The 16,126-nt window shown below is 39.3% G+C and overlaps 1 protein-coding gene across 1 annotated transcript in view; it reads right to left on the reverse strand.

Moving 5' to 3' along the window:
- Nucleotides 1–16,126, reverse strand: part of TRIM44 (tripartite motif containing 44) — a 133,444-nt gene that overhangs the window by 65,062 nt on the left and 52,256 nt on the right. Inside the window, 1 exon segment of the mRNA NM_001260523.1 lies at nucleotides 7,848–8,087. Within this exon segment, the coding sequence (NP_001247452.1) occupies nucleotides 7,848–8,087 (240 nt within the window).

A 16,126-nucleotide genomic window follows, 5' to 3' on the forward strand; every position in this document is an offset into this window, starting at 1 on the left:
GTTGGAACTGAGGGCAATGTGGGGTTGAGCGTGACTGAGGTAAAGGGAGACTGCCAGGGTGAAAGCCTGTAAAGCACAGCTGCAGCCAGAAAGGTGATTTAAATCAGACTAGCCATTTGAGGTTGAATAAGAAGGGCATTTTTGGCAGACTGTTAAGCATCTGCAATAGTGGGAAGGGCGTTAATCATCCACACTCCAACTAGAGGGAAGTAGGGCGAGTGGGTAGAGGGAGGGTATAGGGATGGTAGATAATTTCTTCGCATTTTTATCATCTGGTATGTCTCATGGGAACTACAATATATCCATTAAAAAGTTATATAATTTAAATTTGAGTTACATAACTATGAATGACACAATTAAATCCCAACACAAATTTTTCTATGATTTTTGGATGTTTAACCCTAATTGTCTAAGAGAACTTTATGGAAAAAATATCTAAACTTTCTCCCACAATTTAGAGCAAGTCCTCCTCACGATCACATACTTTGGTGTAATGATTAAGAGACAGGGTTTCCCAGTTATAATATAAAAACATGGTCTCAAATTCTGGTTCATGAATCCCAACAGTGCAGCTTTTGGCAATTTACTTCTCCAAGGTTCAGTTTCTCCATCTGCACATAAAGATCCTAGTTCTTACCTCAAAGGGTCACCATATGGATTAAAATAAATGAGAAAATCTGTATAAAAACTAAGCAAGTGTCTAGTACCTTGTAATCATTCAACAAATGGCAGCCATTATTTTTACTTTCCCTGAATTGTTAATTAATAACATTTCTAGGGGAGAGTAGGGAAGGACAGAAAAGATGGGACACAAAGTTTTGCTATATGTTCATCCAATTCTACTGCTTATAGATGTATGCTTCTTTTCAGAAACAATGGTCACTGTTACAAAGCAAGAATATACACACACATATGAATTATAAGGCCGTTTTGAATAGGCTGGCACAGAGAGAATTGCTAATCTTGCTAGTAAAAGATGTGCATGTGATGTTCCTGCTACCTGAAATGTACATCCCTATTCTAAAAACCTAGCTAATTCCTATCTATCCTTTAAGATCAAGCCTTACTCAGAAACTTCTTCACTAACATCTTGAATAAGTTAATCCTCCTTTCCCCCACATCTGTAGGGTTTGCCACTCTACACTAGTACTTAGAGAAGAAAACTGACAATGACAACATCAAACAGTGCCTCCTCCTTTGGATTTCAACTCCTTGAGAATAGAAGCTTGTATTTTGCTCATTTCTGTATTCACTGCACCGAACACAGCACAAGGCTCATAGTAAATAATTACTCAAGATATGGGTAAGGTTTAAGATTAATTTCTTCTCCTATTATGAGCAAATTCTGGTTTCAGAGAATATCAGAAGTGACAGTCTATTAAATACCAACTTCAATTTAAATGACTTGTTAGATTAAGCACTGCTCTCAAATCCCTAATTAAGATATCACAAATGCTCTTGATTGGGCAGACTGCACTCTTGTGCAACCTCCCATTTCTACCTCTACCAATGGAAATGTTGTTCACCAAGAATCAAACAAGGCTGTTTATATGAACTTGTAATGATGTCACATTTAATTAAATAACAAAAAGTGAATGCAAGAGAGATAACTTGCTCACATAAAAACTAAGTTGAATGCATCCACAGTACTGATAAAGATGAATTACTTAAAAATTGTTGTCAGGCCGGGCGCGGTGGCTCAAGCCTGTAATCCCAGCACTTTGGGAGGCCGAGGCGGGCGGATCACAAGGTCAGGAGATCGAGACCACAGTGAAACCCCGTCTCTACTAAAAATACAAAAAATTAGCCGGGCGCGGTGGCGGGCGCCTGTAGTCCCAGCTACTCAGGAGGCTGAGGCAGGAGAATGGCGTGAACCCAGGAGGCGGAGCTTGCAGTGAGCCGAGATCGCGCCACTGCACTCCAGCCTGGGCAACAGCGTGAGACTCCATCTCAAAAAAAAAAAAAAAAACAAAAAAAAAAAAACAAATTGTTGTCAATTTTGGTGTAGGTGAAACACAAGCAAAATACTAGAAACAATAAGTTACAAGAACTAAGATTCTGCATTCAGCTTGCTTTGAATGGTATCACCCTCACTACAGAGTCTGAAATTGGACCTTATAAATGGTGCAAAATGGGTGTGGTTTACGCCAGAAACATGACATTTAACTCTAATTAGCAAACCCATATTTTCAAAGGCCTTGCCTTGGAATTAAAAAAAGTACGAATATATGTTTCAAGTTTAAAATAAATAGTTATCATATGCATGTATCATTTTTAATGGTTTATCCATCTGAACATACTTTTCCCAATATTAGCTTATTGCAACTCACTACTCTCCTTACCAAACTGGACAAAAGATAAAAATGCTCACATGACATATAAATAAAGACACACCATTTTTTAATACTTAGCTTTAGTGAAGAGTTTTATAAAATGATGTAAGTAAATTCCACAAAGAGTGAGAAAAAAAATAAAGGAGAAGAGACTACTTCTCAGTTTGTTTTATGAGGCCAACATAACCCTAATACCCAAACCTGACAATGGCATTATAAAAATATACAGACCAATATCCCTTATGAACAAAGACACAAAACTCCTGAACAAAATATAAGAAAACTGAATCCAGATTATACATCATGGCCAAATGGGAGTTTATCTCAGAAATGCAAGGTTGGTTAATATTGTAAAATTAACCAACATGATTAACCATTACAATAGAATAGTGAAAAAAAATGCATATGATCATTTCAAGAGATACAGAAGACATATCTCACAAAAGTCAACATCAGTTTGTATAAAAGCCCTCAGCACATTAGTAACAGAAAGGCACTTCCTCAATCTGATAAAAGGCATCTACAAAAAACATCATACTTAATAGTAACATACTGAATCCCTTCCTTCTAAGGTTACGAACAAGGCAAGGATGTCCACTTTTACCACTTATGTTAGACATTGCACTGGAGGTTGTAGCCATGGCAATAAGACAAGACGAAGAAATAAAAAGCATAAAGATTAGAAACAAAGAAGTAAAACTGTCTCTATTTGTAGATGACATAATTGCTGATACAGAAAATCCTAAAGAATCTATAAAGCCACTATTATAACTAATAGGTGAATCTGACAAGGTTACAAGATATAAGGTTAATATATAAAAAACAATTTTTTATATACTAACATAAGCTGAAAAATAAAATTTAAAAACAATTCTATTTTCAATAGTATTGAAAATATTAAATAACTAGGAATAAATTTAATAAAAGCCATTAATACTTTTAAATGAAAACCATGAACCATTTCTGAGAGCATGTAAAAACTGACTTATAAATGGAGACATATGTTCATTCATACTGCTGTTCTGCAGAGCTAATGTGTCATTTCTCTTTAGCTACTCTGCTTTCAAGATTTTTTTTCTTTGCCGTTAGTTTTCAGAAGTTTGACTCTGATGTGTCTGGGTATGAATTTCTTAGTTTATCTTGCTTTGGTTCACTCTGCTTCTTAAATCTGTAGGCTTATGTCTTTCAGCCAAATTTTAGACATTTTAAGATACTATTACTTCAAACTATTTTTTCAGCTCCACATTCCTTTTTCCCCCCTTGACACTGGTGTCATGTATCTTTCATTATTGTCCTATAAGTCCCTGAAGCTCAGTTCGATTATTTTTCCATGTTTGTTGTTGTTGTTTAGATTTGATCAGTATCAATCTGTCTTCAAATTCACCAGATCTTTCCTTCAATTTGCCATTGAGCCCATCCAGTGAATTTTTGGTGTCAGTTACTATATTTTTCAGTTCCAAAATTTTAATTTGGTACTTTTTAATATTTTTATTCCTTTATTGAGGTTTTCATTTATTTCCAGAGTGCTTGTAATTGCTCACTGAAACATTCTTACAATAGCAGGTTTAAAATCTTTGTCTGATAATTCCAACATCTATGCCATCTTAGAGTTGGCATACATCAATTCTGTTTTCTCCTTAGAATTGGGATTTTCATTTTATTTTATTTTATTTTTTAAGACAGGATCTTGCACTGTCACCCATACTGGAGTACAGTGGTGTAAACACAGATGGCTGCAGCCTCGACCTCCTGGGTTCAAACGATCCTCTTGCCTCGGCCTTACAGAATTGAGATTTTTATTGGTTCTTTGGTCTGTATCCTGGACACGATGAGTTGTATTATAAAAATCTAGTTCCTATTTAAATCTTCTATTTTAGCAGTCAACCTGTTTAGATTCAGAATGCATGTCCTGGATCCTTTCTGTGAACTATGGTTCACATGTCACCTTAAGTTTATAAAGCCTCTACAGTGCTATTCTTGTCTGTCCCACTCAGATGATAGGACTCCATTCTACATTCTTCGCAGAGCTAGTTGGGGAGGAGGAGGGAAACCAAATCATTACTACAGGGCAGGAGTGAAAGATAAAATTCCAATAACTGATTCAGCTGGGGAAGTGCATAGCCTAGTTAATGCAGGGGTGAGAGGGAGGAGTTAGAGCTCTATCTACAGTCTCCAAAACAAAGAGGTACTACTTCCTCTGTACCATTACTGCAGAGTAGGTTGGAAGTCAGAGTTCTACCCACAGATGCATGGGAGATGGGTACCACTGATTACTGAGAGGAGCAGGGCCAAAGGTAGAAGCAAAAGTTTCACCCACAGGTTCCATAGAGAAAGATACCTCATTAACATAGGGCATATATAAAATGAGTTAGTTTCACTCACTGGCTCCACTGCTGCAGTGCCAATTGGGGTTGAGGAGCAGTGCCACTTTTTTCATGATGTTTGCCTCCCGAAGCAAGCCTTTCTTGGTTTTTTTCTTTCTTTTCCTTTTTTTTTTTTTTTTTGTCTGTGTGTATTAGTGTTTCCAGTTTGTAGGATACCTGGCTAGGATATACAGGAAGTAAAGAAAACCCCAGAGAATTCACTGCCTTGTATTCCCTCAAATCCCAAGGTCCCTGATCAGTATGCCATCTTTTCTCCACCTGCAAGAGTCTTTTGGTGATGATTTCAGTATTTTTGCCCAGAGATTTCTACTGTAATAAGTGAAAGGAGTAAAACAGAATATGTTTACTCCATCATGCTCAGAAGCAGAAGGTACAATTTGCTTTAAATATGCCAAAAATAAAATAGATTGGTGAGTGGAAGGTTGAAAAGATGACTAGATATGTAATGAAGCAAGTATGGCAAAATGTTAATAGGAGAATCTAGGTGGTAGGTACATAGGCATAATCTGTAAAATCCTTTCAACTGTGCTGTATGTTTAAAAATTTTTATAATAAAATATTGGGGGGGGTCTTTTGGCTGAATTCAAAATGCAGGTGATTTTTGAAAAATTCTACACCATAAAAATAACATAATTCCTCTGATGAGTGAAAGACAGGTACTGGATATTTGCTCTCACCAATAACTTACCAGATTAACTGGAACAAGAGGCTATTAAATAATAACAGCTCTTTGTAAACACTCTACTCTAGTGGCTGAACGCTATCTCTATTTTTAATAGCTCATTTTGTCTGTAACCTGGTCCTTAAGCCTTGTCAGCTCTTGCATCCCTTTAAGAGTAATTTCATCAGAGTTAACAAGCATAGTACCGTTGAGGTGCTTAAAGGACAGCGAAGGTCAGAGAAGGACTAAATTCATAGATTAAAATGAAAATAAAAGAGAAGAATAAACCTCAAAATTAAACTTTTTTTTGTTTGTTTTTGAGATGTAGTGTCGCTCTGTCTCCCAGGCTGGGCTGCAGTGGCCACAGTCGAGGCTCACTACAACCTCTGCCTCCTGGGTTCAAGTGATTCTTCGGCCTCAGCCTCCCAAGTAGCTGGGACTACAAGGGCTCGCCACCACACCCAGCTAATTTTTGCAGTTTTAGTACAGACAGGGTTTCACCATGTTGGCCAGGGCAGGCTTAAACTCCTGACCTCAGGTGATCCACCCACCTCGGCCTCCCAAAGTGCTGGGATTACAGGCATGAGCCACCATGCCCAGCCAAAATTAAACTTTTGTTTTCAAATAACAACCTAATCAACAAACAGAATAAATGAAGGGGTCGAACTTGATGGGAATTGTGGACAGAGTTATGCTGTTGATCCCTTGAATTAACTCTAGTTGAATCTTTTGTTTATTAAGACACAAACTGACCATCTGGACATTGTAAAGGTATGCAAAGCTGTCTAGAACATGGATTCTTCTCATTTTTCCCACAGATACAGATGGGATGCTTAGCATATGTCATATAGTAGGGGGAAAGCACAGGCACTGAAATAGGACAGACTTAAATCTAAACCGTGGCTCTATTTTCTACTGACTAAATGACACTGGGTTAGTATCCCTGCAGTTCTCTGCATCTCAAATATCCCATTTGTAAAATGAAGTTAATGAATGCTGACATAAGGATTAAATGAAATGATGAATATAAAGTGCTCTCTTGCCAATCTAGAAACTTATTTAGGCACATAATTTCTCAATTATGGGGAGAATAAAATGAAAAGAGGAAGAGTTATTCTTTTCACACATTGATGAAAATTAATCAAAAGCCTTGGATAGGTATAGCAGACACCTTTTAATGGTTTCTTACATTTTCTGTCAGGATAGCTTGGAAATACCTGCCTCCTGGTTTACTTTGGCTCTTCTACTGGCCAGTTTATTCTGTGGCCAGGCTCTCTCGAGCCAAGGCAAGACTTCCAGTTAAGGCTGGGCTTGCTGAGTAATCAACAGTTCTAGAAAGTCCACAGGATGCTCCTAGGTTTTCTTCTAGAAGGACCTACCCTAAACCTATCTGGCATTATTTTCACTAGAATTGTCAACATAATGCTGTGAAATCTGATTAATAGTAGCCTCTCTCTAGTGGTTGAAACATAATTTTTTTTTTTTTTGAGACAGGATCTTACTCCATCACACAGGGTGGAGTGGAATGGCACAATCACAACTCACTGCAGCCTCAACCTCTGGGGCTCAAGTAATCTTCCTACCTCAGCCTCCTGAGTAGCTGGGACTACAGGCAGGTGACACCATGTCTGCTAATTCTTATTTTGTAGACACAGGGTCTCACTATGTTGCCCAGGCTGGTCTCAAACTCCTGGACTCAAGCAATCCTTCCATCCCAGCCTCCCAAAGTGTTGGGATTAAAGTGTGAGCCACTGAGCCCAGCATTTTTTTTTTTAATGGCTACCTTAAATAATTTTTTTCAAAGTAGATTCAAAATGCCTAAATATGTTGTTTGGCAAAATGCTGAAGACCCTTTTATTCCTGTTATAAAACAATGAATATGACAACTAACATTTGTATAGTGATTCAACATTTACCTCATGTCTTTCATTCGTAGTATTTTTTTTTTTAAATCTTACAATGACCTAGTGCACATGCCATTCTTAATCCAGTAGTTATGCCTCCAATTTATGAAGCTGACTCCATATAACAACCAGCTTGAGATACCTTTTCACTATGTATAAAGTAAGTCTAAAATCTTTCATTCTGGCCTGCTTTATGCTCTACTTCATGATTTGTTCTCATTCAGCTCAGGTCTATGATGACTTTAAAGGCTCATTTCACAACTTGGGGTCTGTTGCTTGCCCTCTTCTCTGGTTGTAATTTTTGGCTTCCTTCCTTAATTGTGATTAGTATCTGCCCCCACTGACTATACGCCTTAAAGTAATGATGGATAAATAATTTGGTAGGCCCAGCCACTGGGTAAACTAGTGGTCAGTTCTTCCATACTGGTTTATACACCATGTGAAACACTTACACCCTACCTAGATTTCAATTCATTCATGTTCAGCGACCACATGGGGTCTAACAAATATGGCATCAGTTTCCTCCTATTTCTCTTGCTACTAAACATTATGGCTTTTCCTTTACCTCTGCCTTTGGCTCAGCTGATTCATTAGAGGTATCAAGTTGTTCCTTGGCTTGGGCCATCTGGGTCATCAACCTATCCATGTGGGATTGGATGTCTGCCAGTATCTCAGTCACATGAGCTGTGGCCATTGCCTCCTGGATGTCCACTAGATGAAGGGCCTTCTGCTCCTCATCGGCAATCACTTTCTGAACTTTCTTAAATTCCTGCTGTATAAACATCTTCATTTGGTCCCGAGTTACCTGTAGAACAGAGGCAAATAAGAAGAATAAGTTGAACACACAAAGAAACAAAAGGGCAGAGTTATTACTACACAGCCCTGGCTAAAATACATACCATGGATCCTATCTGATCCTGAAGTTTTGGGAATATTCTAAAAACAATGTTCCCCTAATATCTTTGATAAATTTCCTGCTAATCTTTTTGCCTTTTTCATTCCTCAGGGAGTAATTTCTTATCCTTTTTTCCTTTTTGTTTTGTTCATTTTCAGTAATATATATGATGAGCATATATAGTAAAAAATGAGGCCAGGCGCAGTGGCTCATGCATGTAATCCTAACACTTTGGGAGGCCAAGGCGGGTGGATCACCTGAGGTCAGGAGCTTGAAACCAGCCTGGCCAACATGATGAAACCTCGTCTCTACTAAAAATACAAAAAAAAAAAAAAATTCCTGGGCATGGTGGCGGGTGCCTGTAATCCCAGCTACTTGGGAGGCTGAGACAGGAGAATTGCTTGAACCTAGAAGGCAGAGGTTGCAGTGAGCCCAGATTGTGCCACTGCACTCCAACCTGGGTGACAGAGCAAGTCTCCATCTCAAAACAAAACAAAACAAAACATGAAATTCTTCCTCTCTGCCCCAATTACTGTTAACAGTTTGGTATGTATCCTCCCAGCCATTTTTCTATATAGTTATGTACATATATGTATATAGATAATTAAGTAGGTTTTATATAAATGAATCATAGTGAAAATATGGTTGTCTTTTCTACTTAAGATATATTTGTGCATACAGATCAACTTCGTTCTATTATTTTTACTATCTGTATGATATGGAGCTGGAGGGTTGTGTGTGTGTGTATTTCTCCTATTTAACCATTCCTCTCTTAATGGAAGTACAGGATATTTCCAAATTTTTGCTATTATAAACAACACAGCAATAAACATCCTTGGGTATATCTCTTAATATCTGCATATAAGTTTCTTTAAAGACGTTTAGAGCCACTTAGTAAATTGGCATATACTCTAAAAATATTGTTTCATACTGCCAAGGTGCCTTCTGAAAAAGATGTATTGATTACATTCCTACCACAACGTATAGCACTTCCGTACACCCTTACCAATACTGGATAATATCAAGCTTTTAAACTTTTACTATGATGGGTGCAAATATATTATTGTTTTATTTTATAATAACTGCAAACCAAAGAAAATACAACTGCTAGCTATATTTATGCTTAGGGCATAAGAAAGGCTAATGAAGTGAGAAATCATCAAAATGAGAACTTCTAAACTCCAAATTTTACCTGCATTTACTGATGTTTCCTCACAACCATGTTTAGTTTATGAGTATTTTAAAACAACTATGCATATTATGAGTGTAGCTGAGATAGGGAACAGGGAAGAAGTAAACTGTAGATGAAAGGAGAAAGGCAGAAGAAAAGTTAATAGAGGATTTTAGAACTAGAAGAGAAAATAGTTGTCATCTAAATGAACTCCTTCCTTTTTACAGATAAGGAAATGGACATAGTTGCAAACCCGCAGAAGAGGGAAAGACTCCAATCTTCTTGTTCTCAGTCTGGTGCTCTGTTCACTGTAAAAGCCTGTCAGCAGGGAAGTCAAACTGGGAAAACCTAAGAAAGGAGACTGAGAAAGAGAAAGCCTAAAGGAGAGGGTAGCAGAATAAGTCATTTTTATTTAGCCTCTTAGAAATTGAAAGAAGCTTGATACCTTACGCAGCTTTTGTAACACTGCTAAGGACATCAGTGCAAAATAAGGCCTGTATGACATGTATCTGCTCACACATCAAGTGACTAAGTGTCATAAGCCCTCATACACTCTCTGCAGGTGCTCTCCCTGGTGCTGGAGAAAATGGGAAGGTGTATTAAATGTTCTTAATGTCCCCGCATATTCTGTATCAGATTGAGAACTGTGATTTGGTGTTTATATAATTCCTTTTTATGTTTAGTATATGTATTTTAGGACTATTATGCTTTACAGTGATCACTGATCAACGGATCTCTACTCCTGAAATAAACTGAGTCTTAAATAACTAGGACCTTCTCTCAGAAACCAAACATTTCCACTAAGGGTTGGACTTTTCTGAATGCCTGAGAAACTCTCTTAATGGCTACAAGTAACTAACAATGGATATCTTAATAAAAACTGACTCACAACCTATTTTACTAGACCTTACATACACATGTGGTTCAGAGTTAGGAAGCTGACATCCCACTTAGTAAAGGTGTGGACCAGACTGCAGCAGGTAAATAAGTCATGGATTTTAAAATTCTCTATTTCCCATAGCTTTATTACATAGGGTTTTCAGCATGACACTGTATTTTATACAGATCAGGTCACAAAAGAAAACTGAAGGAAAAATAATCCACTCTATAAAACCTTTATGCCTTTTCCCACTCTCATTCTCTAATTAACACATAAGCATTTTCCAGCCTAAGACATCAAAACCTTTAGCGCATTAGTTACAATCAAGCTGATATATCTTTGTTATAGTTGCATTAGGGTGAAGTGCAATATGATTAAACATAGCATTTTAATGAAATTATAACACAGCACTGCAATTTGAAAAATTTGACCACTGTATGGTCAGAACTACCTATTGAACATCTGAATTCAACCTTCTAATTTTATAGGTGAAGGGGGAAAAAAGCCACAGAGAAGTATGATAATAAAGTTAGGTTTAGAAACTTTCCTCTGGTCCAGTCTAATGTACTTTTACAACTCATCATTTCCAGTGAGTTATAAACAAGACCCTGTCGAAAGAAGAAAAAGAGAAGAAGGGAGATCGAGAAAGAGAGAGAGAAGGGACAGGGAGAGACAGTGAGAAGGGGGGGAGGGAGGGAGGGAGGGAGGTAAAGAGAAACAAAGGGAGGGACGGAGGTAGAGAGAGAAAGAGAGAGAGATTGAAAAAAAATTTGTTTCACAAAAGTATTGCTGAGATGAACTGAGAATAATGGTCAGTGTTAGGAGCAGGAAGCTACTCAAAAGAGAAGCATCCAAATCTACACTGAATATTTCAGAAACATTTGTTCTGTCACAGGCGTCTGAACCAAAGCTACTTCATTTTGAATAGGGGCTGGGTAAAATAAGACTGAGACCTACTAGGCTGCATTTCCAGAAGGTTAGGCATTCTAAGTCTTAGGATGAGATAAAAGGTCGGCACAAGATACAGGTCATAAAGACCTTGCTGATAAAGCAGATTGCAGTAAAGAAGCTGACCAAATCCCACTAAAACCAGGATGGCGATGAGAGTAGCCTCTGGTGGTCCTCACCATTACAGTCCCACCAGCACCATGACAGTTTACAAAAACCATGGGAATGTCAGGAAGTTACCCTACATGGTCTAAAAAGGGGAGGCATGAATAATCCAACCCTTGCTTAGCATATGATTAAGAGATAACCATAAAAATAGGCAACCAGCAGCCCTTGGGGCTGCCCTGCCTATGGAGTAGCCATTTTTTCATTCCTTTGCTTTCTTAATAAACTTGCTTTCATTTCACTCTATGGACTTGCCCTGGATTCTTTTGTGAGCAAGATCCAGGAACCCTCTCTGGGGACTGGATCAGGACCCCTTTCTGGTAACAGTCCTACAAGCCAAATTTCCTGCAAGGTGTTAAGGAGACTACTCCAAAAATAACTTTAAAAATTGTAGACTGCATGAAATATAGTTTGAAGACTCTAAATATCTCCCCCAAAAATCCATTTTTCACTTCCCTCTTCCTCATTTGAAAGGCCATTATTCTAAAATAGAAAAACAAAAAAGCAGGAAATGGAACTTTTTCAGATGCTACAAGCTGTCCACACTCCCACAGCACAGTGTCCTCCCCACTTGCCAGTGTCTATGGAAACTTCAAGTTGGGAAGTTCAAAGTTAAGGAATCTGTTTAGCCTTCAGCATTTATTCCTACATTGTACTCCAAGAGAGCTCCTTCCAAACTTAGGCCAGACTCCAGTGAGGGCAGGCAAGGGAAATACTTCACCAATAAGGAGGTCATGGTTTTTTTCAATGGATGGGAAGATCTCCTATTTCTTGTGTCTTTTGTGTATCGGTGCAATAGCCACTATTTGTGAATAAAACAACTGCCCACCCACCAGGCTTAGAAAATTATTCGCAGCCTAGAAACACAGTAGACATAAACTCTGAACAGCATTCCACTACCTACATTCTCAGTGATGTCATCCTCAGCGACCTAATTAGAAGCCTGATATGAGCAGGTTTTACAATGGGGTGAGAATGAAAGGAAAAAAGTTGACTGAAGTGAACATTTAAACTCTTCATTAAGCTATCTTTCTCATCTTCTTCAGAAGCCTCCAGGCAAAAGCAGTCATTTGTATCTTCACTTCTGTCATCACCTCCACTTTGTTAACAGGGCACTATTAGATCTCTACCTCAGTTAACCACTTAGTTACTTCAGGGATCCACTCAATGAAATAATATAATGGTATTTACTATTGCTATTGTTACCGTTATTATTTTCATTATAAAAGACCAAAATAAATACCAACATGTTGGAGAGTGGTTATCTGTGAATGGTAGAATTACAAGTACTTTTCTCTTTTTTACTTCTCAGTTCAAATTTTCTGAAATAACATGTAACACTTTTTAAAAACGATTTTTTAGGCCGGGCGCGGTGGCTCAAGCCTGTAATCCCAGCACTTTGGGAGGCTGAGACGGGCGGATCATGAGGTCAGGAGATCGAGACCATCCTGGCTAACACGGTGAAACCCCGTCTCTACTAAAAAATACAAAAAAGTAGCCGGGTGAGGTGGCGGGCGCCTGTAGTCCCAGCTACTCGGGAGGCTGAGGCAGGAGAATGGTGTGAACCCAGGAGGCGGAGCTTGCAGTGAGCTGAGATCCGGCCACTGCACTCCAGCCTGGGCGACAGAGCGAGACTCCATCTCAAAAAAAAAAAAAAAAAAAAAAAACACGATTTTTTAAAAGAAATGTGGCTTAAAGAAAAAAAAATTCTCAACAAAATACTAGCAAGTCAAATTAATCCATGTATAAAAAGAGTAACAGGCCAAGTGTGGTGGCTCATGCCTGTAATACCAGCACTTTGGGAGGCTGAGGTGGGTAGATCACCTGAGGTCAGGAGTTTGAGACCAGCCTGGCCAACATGGTAAAACCCCACCTCTACTAAAAATACAAAAATTAACTGGGTGTGTTGGTGCACACCCGTAATCCCAGCTACTCAGGAGGCTGAGGCCCAAGAATTGCTTGAAACTGGGAGATGGAGGATGCAGTGAGTGGAGACGGTGCCACTGCACTCCAGCCTGGGTGACAGCACGAGACTCTGTCTCAAAATAAAAAAAAAAAAGGAATTACATACCATGACATAAATGAGGGATATATACACCAAGTATGCAAGGCTGGTTCAATATTTGAAAAATCAGCTAATATAATTTATCCACATCAATAGGCTAACGAGGAAAAATCACAATAGATACACAAAACTCAATACTCATTTATTATAAAAACTCTCAGTACACTAGGAATGGGGTGGGGGGAGCTTCCTCAACTTAATAAAGAACATCTACAATTACCTACAGCCAACATCATACTTAATGGTCAGAAACTCAAGGCTTTCCTGCTAAGATGAGGAACAAGGCAAGGATGTCCCCTCTCAACCTTTTCTTTTCAACACTGTACTGAAAATCCTACTTTATGCAGTAAGTCAAGAAAAGGAAATAAAAGGTATACAGATTGGGAAAGAAGAAATAAAACTATCTTTGCAGATGATAAGATTGTCTATGTAGAAAATCTGAAAGAATTCACCAAAAAAAGGAAAAAAGAGAAGAAAAAACCTCCTGGAACCAACAGCAAGACTACAGGATAGAAGACCGATATACAGAAGTCAATCGCCTTCCTACAGACCAGCAGTGAACAAGCAGGATTTTAAGTTAAAAAGATAATGCCATTTACATTCGCACCTCCAAAAATGAAATACTTAAGTATAATTCTAACAAAATATGTACAAGATCTATATGAGGAAAATGGACTGTTATCTAAAATATACTAAGAACTATAAAAACTCAAAAATAAGAAAATGAACAACCTGATTAAAAAACAGACACCTGGCGCGCCCAAGATGGCCAAATAGGAAGAGCTCCAGCCTCCAGCTCCCAGTGTGAGCAACACAGAAGACAGGTGATTTCTGCATTTTCAACTGAGGTACCGGGTTCATCTCACTGGGGCGTGTCAGACAGTTGGCGCTGGTCCATGGGTACAGCCCGACCAGCGAGAGCTGAAGCAGGGCGAGGCATCACCTCACCTGGGAAGCACAAGGGGGAAGGGAATTCCTTTTCCTAGCCAAAGGAAATTGAGACACACAACACCTGGAAAATCTGGTAACTCCCACCCTAACACTGCGCTTTACCAAGGGTCTTAGCAAACGGCACACCAGGAGATTCGATCCCACACCTGGCCCAGAGGGTCCCACGCCCATGGAGCCTCCCTCATTGCTAGCACAGCAGTCTGAGATCTAACTGCAAGGAGGCAGCGAGGCTGGGGGAGGGGCGCCCGCCATTGCTGAGGCTTAAGTAGGTAAACAAAGCCGCCAGGAAGCTTGAATTGGGTGGAGCCCACCACAGCTCAAGAAGGTCCTCCTGCCTCTGTAGACTCCTCCTCTGGGGACAGGGCATAGCTAAACAAAAAGCAGCAGAAACCTCAGCAGAGGAAATGCCCCTGTCTGACAGCTTTGGAGAGAGCAGTGGATCTCCCAGCACGGAGGTTGAGATCTGAGAACGGACAGACTGCCTGTTCAAGTGGATCCCTGACCCCTGAGTAGCCTAACTGGGAGACATCCCCCACTAGGTGCAGACTGACACCCTCCGGCGGGGTACACCCCTGAGACAAAGCTTCCAGAGTAAGAATCAGACAGCAACTCTCACTGTTCAGCAATATTCTATCTTCTGCAGCCTCCGCTGCTGATACCCAGGCAAACAGGGTCTGGAGTGGACCTCAAGCAAACTCCAACAGACCTACAGCTGAGGGTCCTGACTGTTAGAAGGAAAGCTAACAAACAGAAAGGCCACCCACACCAAAACCCCATCAGTACGTCACCATCGTCAAAGACCAAAGGCAGATAAAACCACAAAGATGGGGAAAAAGCAGGGCAGAAAAGCTGGAAATCCAAAAAATCAGAGAGCATCTCCCCCTCCAAAGGAACGCAGCTCATCGCCAGCAATGGAACAAAGCTGGACGGAGAATGACTTTGACGAGTTGAGAGAAGGAGGCTTCAGTCGATCAAAATTCTCAGAGCTAACGGAGGAACTATGTAACCAGCAGAAAGAAACTAAAAACCTTGAAGAAAGAATGGATGAATGGATAACTAGAATAATCAATGCAGAGAAGACCTTAAAAGAACTGATAGAGATGAAAACCATAACACGAGAACTACGTGACAAATACACAAGCTTCAGTAACCGACTCGATCAACTGGAAGAAAGAGTATCAGAGATTGAAGATCAAATGAATGAAATGAAGCGAGAAGAGAAGTGTAGAGAAGAAAGAATAAAAAGAAATGAACAAAGCCTCCAAGAAATATGCGATTATGTGAAAAGACCAAATCTACATTTGATTGGTGTGCTTGAAAGTGACAGGGAAAAGGGAACCAAGTTGGAAAACACTCTGCAGGATATCATCCAGGAGAATTTCCCCAACCTAGTAACGTAGGCCAACATTCAAATTCAGGAAATACACAGAATGCCACAAAGATACTCCTTGAGAAGAGCAACTCTAAGATACATAATTGTCAGATTCACCAAAGTTCAAATGAAGGAAAAAATGTTAAGGGCAGCCAGAGAGAAAGGTCGGGTTACCCACAAAGGGAAGCCCATCAGACTAACAGCAGATCTCTTGGCAGAAACTCTACAATTCAGAAGAGAGTGGGGGCCAATATTCAACATTCTTAAAGAAAAGAATTTTCAACCCAGAATTTCATATCCAGCCAAATTAAGTTTCACAAGTGAAGGAGAAATAAAATCCTTTACAGACAAGCAAATGCTTAGAGATTTTGTCACCACCAGGCCTGCCCTACAAGAG

This window comes from Macaca mulatta, chromosome 14 (genome assembly GCF_049350105.2).
Source record: "Macaca mulatta isolate MMU2019108-1 chromosome 14, T2T-MMU8v2.0, whole genome shotgun sequence".
Taxonomy (NCBI): Eukaryota; Metazoa; Chordata; class Mammalia; order Primates; family Cercopithecidae; genus Macaca; species Macaca mulatta.